This window comes from Peromyscus eremicus, chromosome 10 (assembly GCF_949786415.1).
Source record: "Peromyscus eremicus chromosome 10, PerEre_H2_v1, whole genome shotgun sequence".
NCBI lineage: Eukaryota > Metazoa > Chordata > Mammalia > Rodentia > Cricetidae > Peromyscus > Peromyscus eremicus.
Window position 1 is genome coordinate 30,201,490 of NC_081426.1, and position 24,064 is coordinate 30,225,553.

The window sequence follows — 24,064 nt, forward strand, 5'->3', positions numbered from 1 at the left end:
GTTCTCTGTTCCAGGTTGTGGGGGCTGCGGCTTAGAAATCAAGAATGGCCAGGCCCTGGTGGCTTTGGACAAGCACTGGCACCTGGGCTGCTTCAAGTGCAAGACTTGTGGGAAGCTCCTCAATGCGGAGTACATCAGCAAGTGAGTGTGGCAGGCAGAGCCAACCCAGGAAGGCCTTGCCCACCGCTGCAGGTGGGGCAGCGGGTCCGGTCCTGGTGGGCCGACTAGTCCTGCTGCTGGGTAAAGAACAAGGGCCAGGACTTGCTCTGGTCCCCGCAGCCTTCCTCTCCCTTCCTAGCAGCCCTGCTGAAGTGCGTTGCAGTCTCCAGCTCTGGCTTGTGGCTAGAAGCAGAGGAATGGGGGCTGCCAGCTGTGACTTCATAAAACACCCGCCTCTCTGTTCCAGGATGTTGCCACCTGCTTGGTGCCTGCACATTCCTGGCACTGGATGCCCTGTGGAGCACATACCAGCTGATAGATGCTAGCTGCAAGGACTCATGTGGCTGGCTGTCCCCATGGGAGCATGGGAGCCTACAGGCACCTACTCTGATCTGCAGAGATAGACTTTGGGATATCCCCTACCCATCGGCTCAGTGCTACTCCAGCATGCGGTTAAGGGGTTGAGCCTGCCTGGGGAGGAGACAGCATTTGCCAGAGACTGTGGAATCATGTCTTGAGCTGGGATGTATATTAACCCTGGGATCAGGGAGGTGAGGCAGGAAGTGCAGGTAAAGTGAAGTGGGTGGTGATTGAAAGAGTGCCCCCTAGCACAGGAATGTCCTCCTCCATGTTCCAAAATTGGAATCCAAGTAGGGATTGATCAGGCGAAAAAAGGACTCCTGGTAAGATTGCATAGAGTGGAGTGTGTGTACACATATGCATGCACACATGCATGTACACACACATGTATGCAATACATATACACATGTGCACACAATGCACACATGCATGCATATACGTGCACACCCATACATGCATACACATATCCTAGAGGCCAATATGCTCATGCTGGCACCCAGGTTGACAGTACACCCTGTCACCCAGGGGACTGAATAGAGAGTACCAGGGATCTCTCTGTGTTCCTGAATAGAATACCATGTGACCCACTGATCACAAAATGAAACATTGTCTAAAATGATGTCCCCAAGCCAAAGTGGGCTTCCACTCAGATGGATGAGTCTGTGAGGTCTGGGTCCCCCACCCTCCATCACAGTCATACTGTGGGGAGTGACTCAGGCGGACAGAGCCTGGTGTGCGGGACCCTGAAGAAAATGGCAGTGTTGCCCCCCCCATCAGGTGCCACCCCACACAGGGCGTTGGTGGCTCACCCACACCAGCATGTTACTTAGCAGCCTCCAGAGCCATCCCAGAACTGAGGGGGAGATCACATTGGTGTTGCCATGGAGATGGAAACTAAGAACTTCCTGGGTTTGCTGTCGATAGATGGGCTTGTGGGGTCTCCAGGCCTGCATCCTCTCTCCTTCTGGGAGGCACCTCTGGGAGCTGAGGTCAGTGGAGGACAGTCACAGAGGGGCACCCGGCCCTGGGGCACTTATCCTGAGGCCTTGAGAGGAATTAAGGGAAGGAACGTGGCACTCAGTCTAAACCCCAACAGCCCGAGTATGCCTGCCTGTCATGGCTGTGGAAATCTAGGTAGAGTTCACAGTAGCTGCAGCTCCAGTGGGAATGCTTTATAGCGGTAGGTGTCCACCCTCCTGTCCCCTCCACACTAACTCCTGTTGAGCTGTGGCCTGTGGTTGAAGACCACCACAGCTAGCAACACCAGTGGTCTTGGGCACTAAGTGCTTTCGTAAGGCAGTCCCACACACCCCCTATGAAGACCTCACTCTCATTTCTCCTGTTTTACTGTGGGAGGGGCTGAGGTTCAGTGACGTTTAAGCCACGTACTTGATGGCATTTAAGTCCAAGGCTGTTTGCACGTCTCCTCCCAGCAACCCTTTCCCATCTTGAGTGGGGTGATAGAGGTCCCTCCTGCAACCTCGTGCCTCCCCGAGCCTTCCCTTCCCTCAGCCCTCTCTCCCTACCTTCGTGGCTCTTCATTGTATTGCTAGGCTCACAGGGCCCAGGAAAAGGGATGGGTAAGTTGGGAGAATATCCTGTCTGCATTGTCTTCCCACGATGCTGGGCTGAGGGCTAGCCCGTTTAACATGGAACCGAGCTGGCCACTCTCCTGAGCACGGCTTCCGGAACAGTCTGTGAAGTGGGTGGTCAATGAATGCTGCCTGTCTAGAATTGCCCCTCGGAGAAGGAGGGAGCTGCCCTGTCTCCATGTTGAGAGAGGGTCCTCTTAAGAGTTTTGTTTCGTGTTGGGGGCCAGGTGGGTGGCCCCATGCCCTCCTGACTGCCTGTCTCACTGCAGGGATGGGCTGCCCTACTGTGAGGCTGATTACCACACCAAGTTCGGCATCCGCTGCGATGGCTGTGAGAAGTACATCACGGGCCGCGTGCTGGAGGTGAGAAGCCTGTGGCCAGGGCTTGCACTTTCTGAGAGCTGAGTCATCTCAAAAAGAGCCCCGGATCCTCTAGCTGTCCCTTCCTGTGCCCAGAACGCTTAGCACACTGCAAGCCTTTCCCTCTCCACACAGAGTTCATGCTGATGGCGCCACACTGTGTGTGATCTCTTGTGACCCACTTCTTTTCCATAGCCTGATACTCAGAGCTCACTCGGGTGTAAGCATGGGTCAACATGGGTCCCACATCTCCTCACGTGGGACCTGGGATGTGCTAGACTGGCCCTCTTGTTAGGCATGGCATACTCTGATTTACTGTGGTAAGTAAGACTACAGTGAACATCGTTTCCCAAGGCTCCGTTCGTACTAGTAATCTCCATACTCTCCCTTCAGATGAAGTCCACAGAAACATGGATGCTGGGTCAAAACTGCAAATGCTTGCACAGTTTGTGGCAGTCACTGTAAATGGTCTGCTTTTCAGTAGGGTCTTCTGGCTCTCTCCTACCTCAGCCTTTGCCGACCTGGCTCTGGGAAGGCTCAGCCTTTCCCCGGACCTGAGGCAGGCTGGCTGCTCCGTCTTTTTCATAAGCTTTGCTTATGCACTGGGGTCTTCATGTTGTTTGAGTGGGTCATGCAGGAATATTGGGACTTTTGTTTCCTTTACGTCCTGTGAGTCTTGTCCTGTGTGGGGAGCATAGCTGGTATTCATACAGGCCAATCCTGGATTAGGACAAAAGACCAGCCTGTCCCATCCCACGGAAGCCCGGCCCCAACCCCGTCTACCCTCACCCTGTTGTCCCCCCCGCCACACACACACTGTTGCTGGAGTTTCACTCTGCCCAGGATCCTCCCCTGTTTCTCTTCCTGAACAAGAGTTCACCCTCAATGGCTTTTGTTATCATTATTTTTTATTTTATTTTTTTTTAATCAGGGTCTCATGTAACCCAAGGCTGGCCTTGAATTTCTTGCATGGTTGAGGCTGACCTTGAACTCCCGATTCTCCTTCCTCCTGCTCCAGAGTGCTATGTGCCCCAGGAGCTTTTAAAGCAACTTAAGTGGCTCTTATTAAAAAGAGCATCTGCCAGCATCAGCCCCTGGGATGGCGGCAACTGTGACAGCTGTGTGGTTTTGCTTCCCTAGACAGCTCACCTGGCCTCCCTGACTCTGAGGGTCCCTCCCCATAGCACACTGAAGCCTGCACTCTGCCCTCCCACCGAAGACCTCAAGCTCAGGAAACCATCCCTGTCTTCTCTTTGGACCTGGGGCTCCTACCTCTCCCTGATCTCCTGGTACCTATGCACCTGGCTGACCACACAGCTGTCCGTCTGTCTTTGAAGACGCCTTTAGGGCTCAGCCAGGTGTGGGGAATCCCCCAGCAGAGCCTCATGTGAACAAAGGCTGCCCTAAATCTCCTGACCTCTGCCAGAGAGCAGACCTTGGGTGGCATGGTAACCTAATCTTGTCTCACCAAGTTGTGACCTTGTGGGCTGATGTGGGTGCATCTGGGATCCGCCTCTGCCATTGCTGTGGCTACTAAAAGCACAGTTTGGGAACCTGGTCCACTTCAGAGCAGAGCCCAGCAGACCCTCACCTAGAACAGCTGGCCTAGGTGGGCAGACATGGCCCAGTGCTGAGAGCTGGGCTTGGAGAGAGTTGGTGAGGTTTGCTTCACGCTAGGGCATGTCCCATGTCCCATACCTCAGCTCTGAGTTGCCCCAGGACAACGCATGGGAGGGACATCTTTGTGAGGCCATTGGTGTCCCTCGTGCATGGTGAGAGCAAGGCAAGCACATGACCCACATCTGTAGAGTGAGCATCCCTGTTGTATCTCTGAGCCAAGTGCAGAAGTCGAGACTAGGTGCTATGAAACACTGTTGGTGTACTGTGGAAAGGGGCTCTCCTAGCTGACAGGATCTGGACAGTCCTAGTTTTCCTCTACAGCCTACAGTGGAGGGGAATCGGCTTCCCAGGGAGTTGCACACTTTTGGTTTTGCTTTTTCTGGGGGCGAGTGTGCTGCGGTGGTGGTGGCGGTGGTGGTGGCGGTGGCGGTGGTGGTGACTGGAGGTGGCATGGCTGAGTTATTATGCTGCGGGCTCTGCACAGCTCTGAGCAGCCTCCTGGCGGGTGTGAGGTGGGAGCTGCTGCGGGTGGAGACAGTCAGCTCTGCAGAAGGGAGCAGCAGCGCTGCAGTGGCACTTGCCTGAAGCTGGGCCAGGCAGCCTGGCGCCCGGCTGGTGACACTGGGCTCTCGGGGAGCGGCGGCAGGAACAAGTGACTTATTGGAAGAAAGAGAAAAAGGACAAGATTACGGAGGCTGGCTGAGAGCGAGGGTGACACCTCAGGGCAGGCGGTCCAGGCTCGTGCACTGAGAAGGGCTGGGGACAGACCCTGTGCAGGTAGGAAGCCTGGCTGAGCTGGCAGGAGCTGTGCTGAGCCAGGTGGGCGGGCTGCTGGAGGTCCCTGCAGTCCCTCTGGCCCCTGAGACCATTTTCAGCCCCCAGCTGTCCTCTCTGTGAGGCCCAAGTGGGAGCCTCCTGTGCTCCCCCACAACAGCCTCATTTGGGCTGTGACTGTGTGAGGTAGGCACAGTGCCATCTTAAGCTCTTGGAGCCAACAGTGCTGCCTGGGGAATGTGCGTTTCTGGCGATGGAGGGTACTCCTCCCTCTGCTTGTCCTCTGTCACTTGCGGACAGCAGTCCCGAGGAGCCTGCTCCCTGGGGACCTATAGGGTCCAGGAGGGGCGTTAGCAGACATGGACAGATGAGAGCAGAGGCGGCCTGTGGGCGATGAGGCAGAGCTCACACCTGAGTGGCTGGGGTCAACACGCAGAGAGCTGCAGTTTGCCGGAGGATTCCGGAGGCACGTCCTCAGGGAGTCCTTTGGAGCTCGGTGTAGGAGAGAGATGTGGAAGGAGCGTGTGTCCCTGGCAGTGGCCGGAGCCTAGTCCTTAGCTAGCCATTTTATAAGCCCTATTTCTTCTCTCTGCAAAGGTGGGGGTGAGCATGGTATGGGGGTGTAACTTGGTTCACCTGATGGCACGCACCATGGTTTGGACCCCACTTTCAGTGTGGTTTTATACCCATGGCTATTTCCATGGTAACATGAAGCTCACTAATTAATTCCTTCCTTCTTCCCTCCTTCCATCCCTCTTTCCTTTCCTTCTCCATTCTGGTATTAGTTCCCATGGGACTCCCTGTGTCCCACTGTGAGCTGGGGGCTGGCTCCACACAAAGGAGGTAACTGAGTCCCTGCCACGGAGGATGATGGGAGCTTCCGCAGGAAAGGAGGCTGCCCGGGCTGCTTTGCCCTGGGTCAGGGGCCCACACAAACACTTCTGCTTCCATACACATCTCCTGACATGATGGGATGTTCCTTTCAGCTGCCCGCTTCTGTATTCCCACGGGCACTTTGCTTGCCACTTCGCATGCATGCGCTCTGCTCTTTACTACTGTCAGAGGAAAAACTGTGTTTTCAAAGAGTTGGGAGCATTTGAAAGCTGAAGATAGCAACGAAGACAGCATCTTAAGCCTCTAAAACCAGTGTGCTTATTTCAAAAGTGTATTCAAGAGGCTTATGTAAAATAAACAATAAAATCGCTCCTAGCGAATGCTGACACCTAAACTATTCAATATTTAGAAATGATATTTTTGCATCTCACCTACACACACACACATCATACACACACATATACACACACTCACATTCACACGTACACAGAGGCAACCCACAGACTTACACATGGATACAATACCCAGAGACACACAGACACACAGCATGTCACATACAAGCGCACAGACACAGAGACATATATGTACATATGGACAACACGAATAGGCACACAAACACACATACGGATACAGGCATGAGTGTGTATACCACTGTAGGCTGGGGGCCTCAGCTGTTCCCACATGTGTTTGGCTCCAAATCTCTGTCCCCAGGGAGTACTTATGCTTGGCTGTGGGCCTGTGCTCCCCTCAGAGTACCTTTCATGGATGCATCCCTGGGTGGGCCTTAAGGGTGGTTGTATGGGTAGATGGTACAGTTTCCCAAGATGACTTTCTAAGTGGAGCTGACAGTGAGGATCAAGAGGGGAGGTGGGGACAGGGGCACCCAGGGGGCCTAGTATGTCAATAACAGATCCTGAGAAGTGAGGAGCTGGGATTGTTAAGGGGGATGAGCACAGGGACAGAGCCAGAGTCTGGGCAGGGACTCCAGACCTCTGGGGCTTTTCTGGGCATGCACTAACTTGGCTCTTCTTTTGGGAACAAGTGGTTCCCCCAGGGTCTCAGGTGGAAGAGCCCTGGGGACTCCGTGCAGCTGCAGCCATCAGGCACTCCTGGCACTCACTGCCTGGTGACTGCTCTGGGTCCTGGCTCTGTCTTGTAAATTTCATTTCCTCATTGCACCATGGCAACCAGGACTTTAAGCATCTGGATTCAGTCTTGGACATTCACAGGGAATTTGCAAACCTGGCATGGTGGCACCCACCTGGAATTCCAGTATTCAGAGGTGGAGGCAGGCGACTCCCCTCAGTGGGCTCCACAGCCAAATGGTGTCTTCTAAGATACCTGGGACTCAGGCTTCCCACTTTATGTCTCCCTCACAGATGAATTGTTCTAGAACACAGAGAATCCTTGAAACGTGGCTCAGCTGCTGTCTGCCATGCTTTGCAGATGAGTGGTCCCCAGCAAGAATGAGAACAGTGGTCTCTCCTAGCTGTGAGGCTGAGGATGCTTGTCCCCATGCAGTCAAGATGTGTGGTCACTGGGGGAGGGGTGGTGCTAGGGGGCACTGGCTCACCTGAGGCTCAGACTTCGGTGTGGGGCTCTGTAGTGAGTCAGGCATGCGCCATGACAATATGAGAAGAGGCACCCACCGAGTAGGTACTCTGTGACCACCTCCCCTGCACCATTACCCTGTGGCACCACCAGGTGTAGGAACTGACCACACAGACAATGGGGGTACAGGGAATTGGGAGTCCCAGAACCAGCAGGGGCTCAGCCACAGCCAGTCTGCCTGCCCCAAGGCTATGGCACATTCTGGGGAGTGGTATCTGCTCCAGGCTGGAAGCCTGCCAAGCTGGCTAAAGCCGTGGCTCTGCCCTACGAGTCCTCAGGCCTTGGGTAGGTCTTCTGGCTTCCCCGGGCTTCAGGTTCCTCATCTGAGCAGTGGGTGTGGATGACAATGCCTACACAGACAATGGACATGGATACATAGAAAGCCCTGAATGCATTGCTTGACACATGGACAGTCACAAGAATACCATCAGGGACCGACCTCTTCCAGATGCAGAGGGAGCCCAAGTGGTACAGTGAACCACTGAGAATTTGCTAAAACACACACACTCCAAGGCATCTCAGGCATCTTCAGCCATTGTCCAAACCTCTGCTCACTGGTTCCAAGCCTTCCCATCCTCCAAAAGGAACCTTCCACACAGGCAGGGTCACCTCTGGCCCCTGGCTGCCTCTGTGGATTTGCCTGTTCTAGATGTTTCTGAGTCACACTGCTGACCTCACATGGCTGGCTTCCTCTCCTTCAGTGTTCACAGGCTGTCCACGCTGTGGGTACCTCCTCCTTTCTACAGCCACGCAGCATCCTACGGATGGACGCGTCGCACTGCCTCCGTCACAGAGCTTCCTCCCTGTCCCCCATTGTTAAAGCTGTCATAGCCCCACCCACCACTACCATAGCCTCTGCCTTCTCCAGAGTAACCAGGACTGCCTCCCCTATAACCATCGCCATTACCAAACTCATTAGAGCCAACAACACTGCCACCGTATCCACCAACGCTATGGTCACTGAAGTTTCCTCCATGACCAAGACTGTCATTGTCACCCAGGCTGCCTCCACCACCACTGCCAGAGTTTCCAGAACCATATGACCCTGCAGGAAGCACTGGCCATCTCAGGGTTCACTTCTCAAGTTTCTCAACTTCTCAGTGTGGCTGCCACTCTCAAGGCGGCCACTCACCGCGTGGCATTTCTGAGCGGCCACCTTATTCTCAGAGTCGTGGTCCTCAGAGGTGATGAGCAATGCTGTTCTTTCCCCTACTGCCCGTTACCATTCCAACCACTTTGCTTTCCCTAGCTGGGCAAAGTAATCTCCCCGTGGCTGTGCTTGGTGGTGGGCAAGGTGATGGCAGACAGGTCAGGGGCAATGGCGGGACAGACAGCTGTAACGACAGAGGTAGCAGAGGTGTCCTTGGCTGTGGTCATAGAAGGAAAGATCTTTCACAGGTAAGTAGGCACCTAGTCTTTGAGAATCTTCTCTCAGCTGTCTTTGGGTTCACTCTTCTTTTGTGCACATTGCGTGGCCCTGCATTCATGGCTTCATCCACCTCCTGCCCTGTGGCAGCGAGTGTTCTCTGTGGTTCCCCAGACATCCAGAGATGGTTTGAAAGCCCTGCTTTCCAAGAAGAGCTTGCTTCCACCTGTTCATGCTCTTTAGGAGCCTGATTTAGACCTGAAAGCAAGAAGATGAGAGCTTTCAATGACACTTCCTCAGCCTCATCCACAGGCAAAAATGCTGTTCCTTTCTTGTCTGGGCTGTGTCTTGTTGAATGGCAACAGTTCTTTACATATTCTGGATCCCGTGCTCTTACTGGGTCTATGACTTGCAAAGCTGTTTTTCCCTTCTTCAGCTTGTCTTCTTAGCTTTCTGCCAGTGCCCTTTGATCAACATGAGCTTTTGGTGGGTCTTGCCAAAGCCTGGTTTCTGATTGTCCTTCTGTTTGCTTATGGTTTGGCTGTCCAATCTAAGTCTCCATCCAGGCTAACATGGGCTTTGAGTGAGCTTTTCTCTTGATGGTTGTGCTGTTTTGGATCTTGTAGTTAGGTCTTCTGTCTGTTTATGGAACTCTTGGACTTGGGTATCCATGGCATGCACTGACATGCAGAGAGGAGTGGCCATGTGCACCTGGACACGCTTCCACAAATCAGACACACTCAGGTAGCCACCACCCAAGCCAGGACCACAACACATCCAGCCTCTGTGGACTTTTTCTGGTCATCACAGGACAGTCACCACTGTCTAGAGTCCCTCTCATTTGGGCCCTGATAAACCTGGGCCTGGCTTCTCTTCCTTACTGTTCAGACTGTCTGCATCCTCTATGTTCTGTGCATCTCTATGCTTCCTCTGTCATCTGCCTACCGAATGACCTTGCTCAAGTCCCCCTCCACCGCCATGCCTCTTACCACAGTGAAGGCTATACTGCACCCACAGTGTATTATATAAAGGACTGCCACAGAACTGAACCCCTAGGATGTGTGGAACTGAGTTGTGTGTGTGTGTGTGTGTGTGTGTGTGTGTGTGTGCGTGTGTGCGCGTGCGCGTGCGCGTGCGCGTGCGCGTGCGCGTGCGCGTGTGCGTGTGTGTGTGTGTGTGTGTGTGTGTTGTGTGGCAAGTCACAGGGATGGCAGCAACTGTTATGGGGGGAAACCCAGTCTCTTGTCTCTCTGTCTGTCTCTCTCCCTCTCTCTTCAATGTGTTTCTATCTCTGTGTATGTCACATGTGTGGCATGCCTGAAGAGGACATAGGATAACCTGGAGCTGGAGTTATAGGTAATTGTGAGCTGTCCGACTTGGGTTCTGGGAACCGAACTCAGGTCACCTGGATGATCGGCAAGCTCTCTTAACTACTGAGCAATCTCTCCAGCCCTGTACCTAGTGTCTCAGAAACTGTTTCCACCAGCGTTCTATGTCCCTTTAAGTTCGCAAATGGACACAGGGCTTGTTGACCCTGGGGCTGTCACAGAGCTACTGGGAGGACTTGTGGGGAGCAGGGGGAAAGTAGGAAGGTCATGAACTGGGAACATCAATTCTGGAAATCAGTTGACTTTTCTAAAAATACAGAGTGGTTTTCAACCTTTGCTCAGCACTCAGAACACAGCACTCCCCTGCCCACTCTCTATGCTGTCTATTATAATCACCAAAATGACCAGGACCCTTACCCTGTCGTTCAGGCTGGCACTGGGTGCAACTACTGTCCATGAAGCAGTTTAGTCCTGGAAGAGCCCAGGCACCAGCCCTGCCAGCAAACCTCGGTGTGTTCTGGGGGGAAAAATCCTGGACACTCACCAAGCAGTGAGGAATGGATCGGAAGGGATGAGATTAGGGGGCATCGGAAAGACTCCTATGAAGGAGTTGGCTTTGGGAGAAAACAAGACCATTTGGTGAGGCTGGGAGGTCCAGAGGAACCCAGTGGGCAGAGCTAACACGGACAGGGGCCAGGGCTAGGGTCAGCCACCGTAGATGGGGGCTCTCCTCTCGGCCTTGAGGATCCCTTGGCCCAAGACATGAGCACGGGTGGGGCTGAGTCGATAGCCAGGAAGAAAGTGATAGAGCAGCCAGCAAGTCCCACACGGGGAAGATTCTAATTTCTCCCTCCTGTATGCAGGGGCCTTGGCCTAGTTTTTTCAAGGGAGAAGAGGCAGAGGTAGGGAATGAGGTAAGGTGCTCTTAGCGCCCCCCCTTCTTATTCAGGAAGGTGCCAATTAAGATTCAAGTTCAGAAGCGGGCGTGGAGCCTCTTCCCGTTTTAGGATGCTGTGAGACACGGGCTTCATCTTTCACATTCAGCTGCAGGCCCACTTGCCACACCCTGGGAACAGCATTCTCAGCTGGGGATGGTGGAAACAGCACTTCAGGGTTTTTTCTTGGCACCATGTAGAAGTAAGCCAGAGGCCAGAAATTACAATAGTATAATCTAGTTATTGTTTTAGGATTAAAATTTGTAATCTAATTTAACAGTTTTAAAGAATGACTAAACTAGAAAGTGCCAATTGAGAGAGTGGAGGAGGACAGAGATACAAAAACAAAAACAAAACGAAACAGCCCCAAACTACCCTCCCTGTTCCCATCACCAGAGAAATGATGTTACCTCCTCCCACCCTCCGATCCTTGCTTCCACCTCTTGTCCCCCAGAACACGCAGAGGTGAAGGGACCAGACCCTCCTTTGATACTGACCTGTCCACAGCCATACCCAGGAGTGGTTCACTGCACATCTGGTCTCCAGAGATCAAGGATAAGGCAGGCAGAGCTAGGTCTCCCAACCTTTGAACTGGCCTTGGATGCCCTGGGTGTCCCCTGTCTAACTTATGCACATCTTTGATCCTGGTAGCTGCTGGGCCTTTGATGTGCTCACAGTCCAGCTTTTCCAGATGTGTGCACAGAGAAGTTGCCCTGCCCCACCCCGCCCCAAGTGCTATGGCCTAGTGGGTACCCACTGCAGTGGTAACACTTACCTGCTTTGTGTTTTCCCCAGGCCGGGGAGAAGCACTACCACCCTTCATGCGCGCTATGCGTCAGGTGCGGCCAGATGTTCTCAGAGGGAGAGGAGATGTATCTGCAAGGTAAGCATTTGAATGTGCCTATTGTTCTCTGTGCTGGGGGTGAAATTGGTCATAGTGCTGCTGGGAGCTGACATTGTCACACACACACACACACACACACACACACACACACACACACATACACATAGCCATCTCTACTCAGCAGCATCACCATTGAGGGTGTCAGTGAACCAGAATGAGCAAGATCAGGCTGCCAAAGAGCAGGCCATGAGGTCCCACCCCTGCCCCTCAGGCCTTATTCCCATGCGAGAACTCAGAGACTTTCAGTTGTGCCCCACCTGAGTCTTGGCCTGTGGTGCCCCTTGTCACATTGCAGCAAGACCAGGTTTCCTTCCTGGTGTGTGGAAAGGAGCATCTTTCATAACATTGGCAAAGGAAAATTGGGAGAAAAGAGCCTTCTAATGTGTTCACTGGAACCCCACCCACTCACCATTAAAAATCGTATTAACAGGGCCAGTGAGGTGGCTCAATGCTTGGAGACCCTTCCAGCCCAAATGATGACCTGAGTTCCACTCCTGGAACCCAAGTAAAGGTGGGAAGAGAGAACTGACTCTACAAAGTTGCCCTCTGACCTTCACACATGTGCCATGGTACACTTGCCCTCACCCAATACCCATAAAATAAATTCACAATAATCATGTCAAAATGGAAAATGACAGTGACGGAGCTTAGCCACCGTCGTGGCTACATGTCTCACTTTAGAATCATGCAATGTTTCATTCCCTAAAATAGGATGAGTGGCCCACAGCGCAGCAGAGGACATGGTGGTGTAGACCTAAGGGAGCCACAGATGGCAGGAGGGGCAGAGAGGTGATGGTATTGCCAGGGCATACTCCCCCCAAGGCAGTATGGGAGACAGAGCAACCAACTGAAGGTAGCTCCAGGTCACACAGGTGCTTAGGGGCTTGCCAGCCTAACAGGCCTAAAGGGGAGGTTATGCCTAGTCCCTTTCAGTCCTGTCTCTCAGAAAGTCGAAGAGGCAGCACGGTTTCATCTGAAAACTCTACTGGGAATGACGTCATTGGGTTAAGATGTTCAGTCTGGGCCTGGTGCAAGAGCTTGGCCGGAAGTCATAGCCTTGGCAACTGTCTTCATTGGACAGAGGGCTCCTTGGGACTCCTGGGGCTGGAGACCAAGCCAGGCTTCACAGCCTCTCTTCCTAGATGAGCCTTTCAGACAAGGTTCGTGGCTGCTATTAAATTCCGATGGTAGCATTCAGTGTTCCCTCATTTCCTTCCTATTGGTTGAAAGCAGAGCCGAGGAGGCAATGGTCCTGGTAGGGGAGGAAACACAGTTTTCTCTTCACCCTTCCTAGCTTAGTGGGGCCCCCTGTGATGGAAGGTGGGTGAAGGATAAAAGGGCAGCAAGAAGTGTATGAATGAGTGGCCCTCCTGCACACACAGGAGAGCCAGGGTAGATCTCAGAGGGCAACTTTGATTTCTGGCTGACATACCACTTTCTTAGCCATGAGAAAAAGAGTGTCAGGAAGATGTCAAATGGAAGAAGGAGACCTTGTGTGTGTGTGTGTGTGTGTGTGTGTGTGTGTGTGTGTGTGTCTTTCTGTTGCAGGTGCTAATCGCACCTCCCCAGTGATGGGATCCCGGTGATTCAGTCTCCCCATCTGCCAGGTGAAGGTTGTGCCCTTATATGTGGAGAACTCTATACAGATCTGATTTTCCCCTTGTGGTGAGTGGCCTCCTTTCTGTTGTATCATTTCTGAGTTTTCCAGGTCCCCAGGTAATCAGCTCAAAGTGATCCTTCTGCCACAGAAGACACAGGTGTCACATGCTGCTGCCTGGTCATATGTTGGGGTAGCTTGTTCTGACCCTTTGATTTCAAGGGAGAAACTATGTAATCCTAGTTTCATCTCTGATGTTGTGGTAAAATATCCCGATCAAAAGCAGCATCGAGGGGGCTGGAGAGATGGCTCAGAGGTTAAGAGCACTGATTGCTCTTCCAGAGGTCCTGAGTTCAATTCCCAGCACCCACATGGTGGCTCACAACCATCTGTAATGAGATCTGGCACCCTCTTCTGTATACATAATAAATAAATAAATCTTAAAAAAAAAAAAAAAAAAGCAGCATCGAGGAGGAAATGGTTAATGGCTCATGATTCCAGGTTGGGCCGTTATTGCAGGGAAGTCAAGGCAGGAATTTAAAGCAGCCAGTCACATCCATAGTCAAGATCAGAGAGAGATCATGCTGCCTGCTTGCTTAGTACTCAGCTAGCCATTTCTGCTCTTATGCAGTCCAGGGCACAAAGCCAGGGAATGGTGTCGCCCATGATGGGCTGAGTCATCTTACATCAATTAAAATTTAAGACCAACCTGATCTAGCCAACTCCTCAAGTGAAACTCTTCTCAGATGATTCTAGGCTGTGTCAAGTTGACAGTGAAAACTAACCAGCACATGTGTCTAGGGTGGGGTCCTTTACCGAAAGTAGGGCAAGGCTCAGACACCAGAGGTGAGTGAGGAATGCCACAAGACAGGAAGGGTGGCCAGGCACCTGGAGGGAAGGATTCTCAGTGACTTGACTTGCATTATTCTGGCTAAAACTGGGCTAGGGAGTTCCAAAAACAGGGGGAGCAGAGGTCAAGGACTGGAGCAGAGGTCACAGCCTAGTCTAGACTGGAATTTAATTAAGGAACAAGGACCTGTGTCTCCCACTTCCCACCAAGTGAGTGCTGGGGACAGACAGGTGAGGCAGGCCGGCCCACCCTCCAGAGCAGTTAGCCAGAGGGAGCCAGTGTGAGGCCAAGATATCCCAGACACAGCAGCAGAAAGCTGGGAGTACTGCTTGGAAGAGGTGTGGGCAGGGAGGTGTGGGCAGGGCTTGACTTGGCCATGGTGAGAGGCTGGAGGCTGAAGGATGAATAGGTGAATAGGAAGGCAGAGCCCCTGTCAGGAGCCTACATTCAAGCTGAAAGTGACAGAGGATTGGCTCGGCCTGGTGAGCTGGTCCTTACCTGACTGGATGCAGCAAGAGGAGAGAGCTCACTCCTTAACCCCTGCCCAGGGCTAACAGGAGAGACAGAAACAGGCCGCTTGAGAGGCGTGGCTTCATCCCAGAGCACGTGACCAGGGGACACTGGGATGAGTTGGGGGGAGGGGCCTGAGGACCAGCAATAGGGTGGACATGATCAGTGGGCCAAGTGAGGATGGCCTTGTGTTGATAGTTCATCTCCTTGGCAACTTGCTCTTTCTCCTGGGGTCCCGGGGTCAGCTGAGCAGGGCTAGGCAGGGGACAGAGCTGGTAGCAGCTGCATCTGTTGTGTTGGGTCTACAGATCAGTGCTGAGTAACCACAGAGAGGCATTCCAACCTGTGTGTCAGACAGACCTCCCTTTTCTGAGGCAAGCCCTGGCTGGGGATGATGTCAGATGGGTCAGACTGGTCCCCACTGTCGCCTGTTGTTCCCAAGGCGGGATCCTGAGAGTCAGGCCAGCCGCTGTGGATGCCTCATGGGAGGCCCATCTGCAGAGGCTTTGCCAATGTCAATGTCAATGAAGCCCATAGACAGAGGGCCGGCTAATGCCAAGCACGGCTCGCTGGGATAGTGGCTTGGGGACACGTGCTCACATGAAGGTGTCCTCATCTCTGGAAACAAAGATCCCCTTCATGAGTCTGGGCCAGTCCAACCATTGCAGTGAGACCTTCCAGGGCTTTCTGTGGACATGGAGTCCAGGCTGCCCTCTCAGGCATGGGTTTTCCACCCTGCAATGAGGGTCTGACCAGGCTAGTGGCACTTATTTATGCTCTCTGGGGAGATGAAGCCTATGGCCAGGGCCTTGTGTGGGACCCCACTATTTCTGACCACCCCAAGGCCTTCTGTTTGGCCTCCACACCAACTCTCCATGAAGATGGTGTCTGATTGGTCGCTGATGCCTGTGACCAGAGCTCTGGCAAGTGTGGGTGCTGTGACTTTCATGGTGTCCTGGCCATGAGAACTTCTTTTCTACTCCTGCCTGTGGCCTCCGAGAGCACCCCTCTGGCCACCCTCGGCTGGGCAGTGTTCCCAGGCTCCCTGGAACCCATGCTGCTGTCCATAGAAGCAACTGGCCCACACTGGGAAGTTCTCCCCGTTCCTCATGTCATTGCCTCCCAGGAGCCAAGCTGCTCGAAGCTCAGGAGCTCGGGTCTCAATGTCACAGAGAGAAGGTGTGTTTGAAGGGCATTGAGCGGGTATTCATGCACGGACGCCACAGCCAGAACTGCTCTTTGACCTCTTCCTCTTGGGACTCTGTCCGCAGGCTCCTCTATCTGGCACCCGGCATGTCGACAAGCAGCCAGGACTGAAGATAAGAGCAAGGTTGGTGACATTTGCGGCTTCCTGGTGTGTTCCCCACAGGCGGGGTAGAGGGGGAGATGCAGGCCAGCTACTCATGCTTCTCAGCCAGGCCTCAGAGGCTCAGGGGACAGAGGGCCACAAGGTGGGGGAGCAGACAGGTCAATGAGCCATCATGCAGGTCTAACGGGGCCCTAAGGACACCAGATGGCCCAGCCTTGCCGACTTCCTGGTCCCGTCAGTGAACGCAGATGGCCATGACAGTTTGGGGAACCCAAATAGTCCCTATGGCCATCAGAACATGTGTGGCTCCTAATTGTGCCTGGGCTTGACAGTTCCCACACCTTCACTGATAGCTGGTCTTCCTGCCACAGGGCAAGCTCTTGAGGGCAGAATGGTCAGAACACGCCTTAAGTTCCAATGCAGAACTTCCACCGTCTTTTCCCTGTGGGGATGGGCATGTCACCCTCCTGCCCAGATGCTGGACAGGGCGTGTGGAGCGCTGCCAACCAGGCAAGCTCTGCACTTGAGACTTCACTGGGGCTCTGGCACCGGAGGAGTGGGACCCACTGAGCCCACATGCCAGGTCAACTGATTCCCCTGCAACCCGAGGCTCTTGCCCTAGGGCACAGGTTGGTCTTCCTAACCTGGCCACCCATATCCTGAGATGATCAGGTGCGGCCAGCCCCCCCCCCCCCACCGAACACAGCTGCTGCTGAGGTGAGATAAATATGACAGCCTCCCAGGAGCTGAGAGCAAAGGCCACCCTCTAGGGAGGGATGGGTTCTGAACCCCACAGATGCCCTGCTGTGTGCCAGGCACCAGGTTTAGAGATGGGGAGACAATAGCCGCCCTGGATGGGAAGGAAGCACAGCATTCAGAGGGTGCGCTAGAGCCTGTGCAGAGCTCGAACCCAGGTCCTGGGAGCCGAGCGGGAGTGATTTCCAGGGTGGTACCTTCTTTCTTGGGTAGTTAAGGTGCAGAGCAGAAGGAGGAGGGGAAGAATGAAGAGGAGTGGGAGGAGGAGGGAGAAAAACAGGAGGAGGAAGTGATGGAGGAGACGGAGGAGGAGGAAGAGGAGGAGCCCAAGGAGAAGGAGGAGGAAGTGAGGCTGTAACAGAAGCAGGGGGATGACAGGCAGCAGGGAGGAACACAGAGACCAGGGAGGCAGTGGCTAGCAGGATCCTCTCAGCAGCCCCGCCTTTGGCTGTAAGGAGCTTGTGCACCCCGCCCCCGCATCTCCCTCACCCCCGCATCTCCCCCACCCCTGTGACTCGGCATCACTCTGCCTCATTGCACTGGCATCCTATTAAGTCTTTGCTGTGGCTTTCCAGGTAGGAGGAGGCCAGTGAGCAACAGCCCGTTGTATGCTCTGTTTTCACCAATGGCTGGTTCTCTGCAAACTGTGTATCTGCCGCTCGGTCATGGTCTGTGGAGATGCGACCATAGAGCCTGACACCATCTCATCTGCAGGGTCCCCTGTGCTCCCCAACTGCTCAGCAGAAGGAGGGAGCCTGGTGTGCCCAGAGGCCCCTCACATGTGCATGTGCTCAGGGAAGCCCCCTGACCTGAGACTGAACAGAGCCAGGAAAGGGATCTGGTTCTCTGCTCTCCCCGCTTCTCCCAGTAAGGCTCAAGGACCGGGTAGGGTGGTCCAGGCCCCACACCAGCTGCAGGGGACAACAGCCTTCCTCATTTTCTCTGGTTCCTGGCCAGATGGAAGGCCCTGAGGGATGGGTGCTGCCAGACCAGGGAAGAAGGCAGCCTTGTTTTCCTGGGCCTGTGCAGGAGTGCTCAACGTCCAGGGCTCTCTGGTCTGTACAGCTATTGAAGCAAGTAGTTTAGCATGAAGGTTGTGTCCCTCAGCCAACATTTGGAGCAGAGCCTGGGCAGCCTGAGACCAGCTGCCTCCTTGGTCTTGAGCCCGGGCTCCCCAGGACTGGCTGCTGTCTGGTCTGGCCTGGGGTTTGAGGGGACAGACAGACTCCTGCCCTCTGTTGCTCCCCATGTGAGAAGCGCTTGAGTAAGTGAAGCTAGGCAGGCCTGGTTGGCTTAAGAGGACTCCTGTCCCTGAGGAACACAGCATGGAGGTGGCACCTGTGTTATTGACCCTTGAAACCTGCCACTGAGTGGAGACAGCACCTCCTTTCTACATAGTAACAAGAAATGGCTTCCCTGTCGGGGGCTTAATAGTCAGCATAACAAGTGCCCCTTGGTGCGGGTCCTTGGACATCTCCAGGACACTCAGGGACTCATTCTCCATTAAGACCTTGGCTCCTGATTGGTCTATCCATGTAAGGCCAGGCCAGCAGGAAGAAACACGGGCCTTCCTTGCTGTCTGGAAAGCCACCCCAATCCTGTAGCCGTCCCTCCTCCACCCAGGCAGGGAGTATGGTGTGGACAAGGACCCCAGGTTACATGGTCCTCAGCATCTGGAATAGGTGCAGTGGACATCAGGAGATGCAGCCATGACTACCCAGACCCATGGGCATCGTGGCATCCTTAGCACACCACCCAATGCCCACTGGCATCATGGCAACCTGTACAGCACCCGACACCCACCATGTGGTTTAGAAATTCTGTATCTGGAACTGGGGAGGGGGCAGTGAATGAAGCGTGTGGACTCCTTCCAAGTGCCAGGTCTCATTCTTATCTCAGTGGGTGGGAACAAGGCCGTGCCACATGGTCCTGGAGAACAAGGCAGTGAGGGCCACAAGGCCCTGGAGAAGGTGGCACTGAAGTTCACTGTGGGTCTTTGTGGAACAGACTTCAGGTCAGGGGTGGCAGAGGGGGCAGGATAGTGCCCATCTCCTTACCCTGGTGACAGTCACCTCAGCTCTTCTCCCCGTCTCCTCTGCTGACAGTGAGTCAGGTTCTGTCCTCTGCCCTCCCCCACGTAGCTGGGCACTGAGTACAAGCAGGGCTCACATCCTCTCTGCTCAGAGTGGCTGGAGTCCAGGGCACAAAGAGAGCTGGGAATGGTCATCTCTGCCTGCTCTGCGGGGCTGGCTCAGATATTCCCCTGTCATGACCAGTAAGGGACTTTGCTCTGAATGCCACACAGGGCATACCAGGAACAACAGGCCCCTATCTGGGCACTTTGCCACTTTGCAGAGAAGGGGGACAGGCAGACATCATCCAGGGTCGATGGAGCACAGTAACCGCCTGCCCTCTTAGTGCTAGAAGAGCAAGCCCTCAATTACAGGCATAAGGGGAGCACCTTCTCTGCATGTAGCGCTTCTGAGGTATGTGGCTAAGGTCTGGACAGCCAGTGCTGTGAGGTGATCCCATTCCCGTCAACCTCAGAAAGCTGTGGTCCCAGGGGTCAGGCAGGCCCCCCGAGTTGGCATCTGTCAGTGTAGTCCCCAACTGAGGGGCTGAGGAAGTGAGGGTTCCAGGGGAGGCAGAGCTCAGTGCTGAGGGGTCCAGAGCCCAGGACCTGCAGAGGGCATGGCAGTGATCTGGAGAGCAAGCTTCACGCCGTCCCTCCTCTCTCCCTTCTAGATGCACAGCTCTGTTTGCAGCCAGCCCTGCCCGGGCACCCTGCCCTGTGCCTTACAGGTTTGTGCCTCCTGCTGCCCTGTGTGGCACGTCTGGTCCTGGCGTCTGCCTGTCCTTGCTGGTGCCCTGCTGAGTTTAGGAGGAGCTCAGGAGGGGAGGCCTCCTCCAGGTCAGGCTTGGTTCATCTAGCCTGGAGGCTTCAACACTCTCCTGCCTCCCTGTGGCAGGGGTCAAAGCCAGAGGTGATGGCAGGCTGGCTCCTCCTGAGGTCTCTCTGCTTGAAGTTGGTGGAAGCATCTTGTTTTCTTACATGCTTATCCGTGTGTGTGTGTGTGTGTGTGTGTGTGTGTGTGTGTGTGTGTGTTCATGTTCATGTTCTGAACTCCTTTTAGGATGGCCCCAAGCAGATTGGTTTAGATCCACCCAGTGACCCATTTTACCTTTGTGACCTCTGTGAGGACCCCATCTCCACAGGGTCACACTCTGGGGTCCTGGGATAGGGCTTCAACGTAGGAAGTTTAGAGAAACCAACTTGGAACTTAACAGATGTCATCTGCCTCAGGGGAGGAACATGGCAGATTCCAGAGGCAAGGAAGAGCCTCCTGAGGAAAAGTGAGGCAGGGGTGTGGTAGTGTTACAGCGGAGGATGTGAGGCCAAGGGCAGGGGAGGCAGAACTCTTTTCTTCTGAGAGGCAGTGGCAGCTGGTGGAAATATGTCCCTCTTAGATGATGTAAGTAGAAGGCGGGAGAGAACGGGCATGGGGGTCCCTGGGCCAGGAGAAGGGGTGTAGAGTGGTCAGGTGCATGGGCCTTGCCTGTGAGGGAAAGCCAGGTGTCAGAGGTGCAGGAGGGCTGTATGAGGGAGGGGAAGGAGAGCTAGCAGTGCGGTGCAGAGACACACAGGAGGAGGGCTGTGTGAGGGGGCTGTGCACCGTCAACGGCAGAGACTGGGAGGAGGCTGGATGGGAAGTGACATCACACATTACCTGGTCCTGACAGAGCTGAGCCTAGGCCAGAGAGGAAGGAGAAGCTGAGAAGGGCCTGAGGGCCAGGTCAGCAGAGTGGAGGGTGAGGCTGGAGGACCAAAGCTCATCCGAGGAGAGGGGCTAAGTATCAATGAGTAGCAGAGGTTCCGGAAGCCGTGGAGATCAAGGGGTTGCTAGACATGCCCACCTGCCTTCATCCTCAGAGACACATCACCTCACCCCAGCATCCCCTGGGGCATTCTGAGCTTTCAGGTTGTGGACACCTCACCTCCCTTTACTTGTGGCCTGCTGTGTTTGTTGTAGCCTTTGGTTGTTTACCCAAGCCTGTGTGTTCGTTCTGAGACTTCTCTCGGCCCACAAAAGGGTTAAAATTCTACCTGCTGAGCGCACCGGGCATTCCTGCCCGCATCCTGGAGATGCCTCCAGAAGGTTCCCAACAGCGCCACTCCAGGTCAACCTGTACCACTCTGTTCTAGGAAACCAGGACTTCCTCGGAGAGCATTGTCTCTGTGCCCGCATCCAGCACGTCAGGGTCCCCAAGCCGTGTGATCTATGTAAGTGGGGGCCATGGAGAGTGCCGCGGAGTGGTGGTGGGGTCATCACTGGGCCAGGGCTGTGGGGACTACAGTCTGTTAAGGATGGTCACTGGGGGCTCCAAGGGTGAGGCTGGGCCCTCAGCACTGCCTTGGGGAAGAAATGGGTACAGAGTTGGAGAGTGACTCAAAGCCTGAGGCAGGCCCAGACACATCTGTGTGGCCGGGCAAAGCCCGTAAGAATTTGTCCCCAACTGGTTGTTGATAAGAGAGAGACTATAGTGCACAGCTGTGGTTATAATATTACAGAAGGGGAATGGCTGGTTTGTAGTTAGAGTGAGCCAAGGCCACCTGAAGGAAGAATGTTGTGGGCCTGTAAGCCACTGTGCAGGCCTATGCGTGTGCACAGTAGGCTCCTGCCCAACTCCCCAAGAGAAGTGCCCTGGGAATGCACAAGTATGTGTGTGTGTTTGTGTGTGTGTGTCCATGCGTGAGTGCCTGCATACGTGAGAGTGTGTGTGTGTGTGTGTGTGTGTGTGTGTGTGTGTGTGTGTGTGTACATACACAAGAGCACCCATGCATAGCACTTGCCTCTGAGGGTAGGCTACAGACAGGAGGGTATTGGTGTCACAGTGCTTTGTGTGAGTGGCAAGGCTTGTCATTAAGAGTCCTGAGGCACAGGGTGAGGGGCAGCCTAGTGGTGAGAGAAGCCCCAGGACTGGGGGGTGCTGGGGAGGCAGGTGACAGGGGCAGGTAACTTCCTCTATCCTCCACTACACTGGCCAGGCCTTGGATCTTTGGCAGCATGGTAGGGAGATGAGGTTCTCCCTCCCCCACCTGTCTTTTCAGCCTACACTCTCCCATAATGGTTGGCAGGGGGTCACTCTGATGGGCAGTAATAACAAGCATCTTTCCTGGGGTCACTGTGATGATAGTGCGGAGGGAGAGGGTACTAGAGCCCTTGGAGGACACTTGTGCTGAGTCTCAGCCTGTGCCTGTGAGGTCCGGAGTCTGGCTGTGTACCCTAGGCAAGACATTTCTCCTTGTCGGCCTCTGGAAGCTCATCCGTAAGCTGGCTGAATCCAACCCCACTGTCTAGGGCTCCCTGAGGCTTGGCATGTGAGGCTCCCAGTACAGCTCTGGGCCCAGAGAAAGGACTGAGAACATGCCAGCTTTCAATGTCATGGGCTTGCATGCAAGATCAGGGACTGGGGCCTGGATAGAGAGACTTCTGGTCTCCCAGCTCTGGAGCCTAGAAGCCAAAGCCCAATCAGGGCAGGGCTTGTTCCTCCTGAGGCCTCTTTCCTTGGTTTGTAGATGGCATCTTCTCTCTGTCCTCACAGAGCATGTCTGTGTCCTGCTCATTTGTCCAGTATCAGAGGCAAGTAGCAAGCAACAGCAGTTTTGAATGATCCATTTAACCGCCTTAGAATCATCCATTTATCTGCCTTTTTCTTCCTTTCTCTTCTTCACTTCTTCCTTTCCTTCCTTGAGACAGGCTCCATGTAGCTCCCGGTCACCTCCAACTCCTTGTTTAGCCAAGCATAATCTTGACCTTGTGCTCTTCCTGCCTCCGTGTCTTGAGCACTGGGATTCAGGTGTCACTATGGCTGGCATAGGTCGTTGCCAGGGATAGAATCCAGGGCTTTGTATATGCAGGCAAGCCCCCTACCGGCTGAGTCATACTCCAGTCCCTGCCTGTTGTTTACACAAAGTAACAGTGGTCAGCAGGAAGGGAACAACAACCCCCTCGTTTTCGCTTTCACTCCAGCAGAGCTCTGCAGCTAGGGCTCTGGGGACTGAGACCTGTGGTTACTTTTCTCACAATAAGTGCTGCTTATTTATTGTTCAGCAATGGCAAACCACAGTGAACAGTATTTTGGCGCCTCCTTCTGGTGGCATCCATGGGCATGAGGTGAAAGAACAGTCACTGTGTATTACCCTGGGCTGGAGCATGTACATTTGCAGGGTCCTACATGGTCATCTTTAATTTGCTTCATGGAGTGTGAAGAAGAAAAGCAAAAAGGAAAACCACTTACACACACACACACACACACACACACACACACACACACACCAATAACCTTCACCGATTAGAAAGCTTAACCCATTGTCAGGGCAACCATCCAAGGCCTTTGCACAGAGAAAGTAACTCCACAAGGTATTTGGCAATCACTGTTTGCAGCAGGCAGCTGCTAGGCTCTCGGCGCCCGGGTTGTGCAGGAGGCTGAGGAAAGAGTGAACCACCCAGGGCCAGGTGGCCTCCTACTCAAGCACTGTGGGCTGGGTGGAGATAGCCGGGAGCACAGGTGGGCTGGGAAGGACACATTGTTCCCGGTGACCTGGAGATGCAGGTCTCTGGATGCTCCACTGCAGCCTGCAGGACCCTCTGCAGAGCACTTAGTGAGAGTCCTGACAGTCCAGCAGTGCATGAAGCGCAGTTGATGGCCCAGTGCTACAGTAGGAGACAGAGGCCAGGGTGCCCACCCAGTCTGTGCAGATGCCTGGTTGCTTGGCATTAGATAGAGGGTGGCAAAGCCAGTGGGTTCTGGACAACTCTAGTCCTGACCCAGGAATATGAGAGAGGACATACAGTCCACCAAAAAAGTCAGCCCTCTGACCAAGAGAGAATCTGACCTGGATGGAAGAGACCTCCATGAGTGGGAATAGCATCCTCAGATGAAGGATGGGAACTACAGGGGCCAAGCAGCAGGAAGTGTGGGATGGGGGCAGAGGAGACCAAGATCAACTGATGCTCAGGGAAAGATCCCCTGAGCTCCATTCATCCAGACAGCTAGAAAACACCATTGGGATGGTCCACGGTGACCATGAACCCTGGCTTAAGATTTGACCTCAGATGTTCTGAGGCTTGCCCTGGGCTCCAGAAGGAACAGCCAGAGATATGAAGCACTAGACCTTCAGTCTTAGTGCACATCTC

The 24,064-nt window shown here is 54.1% G+C and overlaps 1 protein-coding gene across 1 annotated transcript in view; it reads left to right on the top strand.

Annotated features, from left to right (window-relative positions):
• Ablim2 (actin binding LIM protein family member 2) overlaps positions 1–24,064 on the top strand; it is a 127,412-nt gene that overhangs the window by 53,710 nt on the left and 49,638 nt on the right. Inside the window, exons 5-10 of the mRNA XM_059275756.1 lie at positions 15–141; positions 2,381–2,474; positions 11,735–11,822; positions 16,072–16,130; positions 19,611–19,667; positions 21,070–21,147. Coding sequence (XP_059131739.1) covers positions 15–141; positions 2,381–2,474; positions 11,735–11,822; positions 16,072–16,130; positions 19,611–19,667; positions 21,070–21,147 — 503 coding nt within the window. The remainder of the gene's footprint in view (positions 1–14; positions 142–2,380; positions 2,475–11,734; positions 11,823–16,071; positions 16,131–19,610; positions 19,668–21,069; positions 21,148–24,064) is intronic.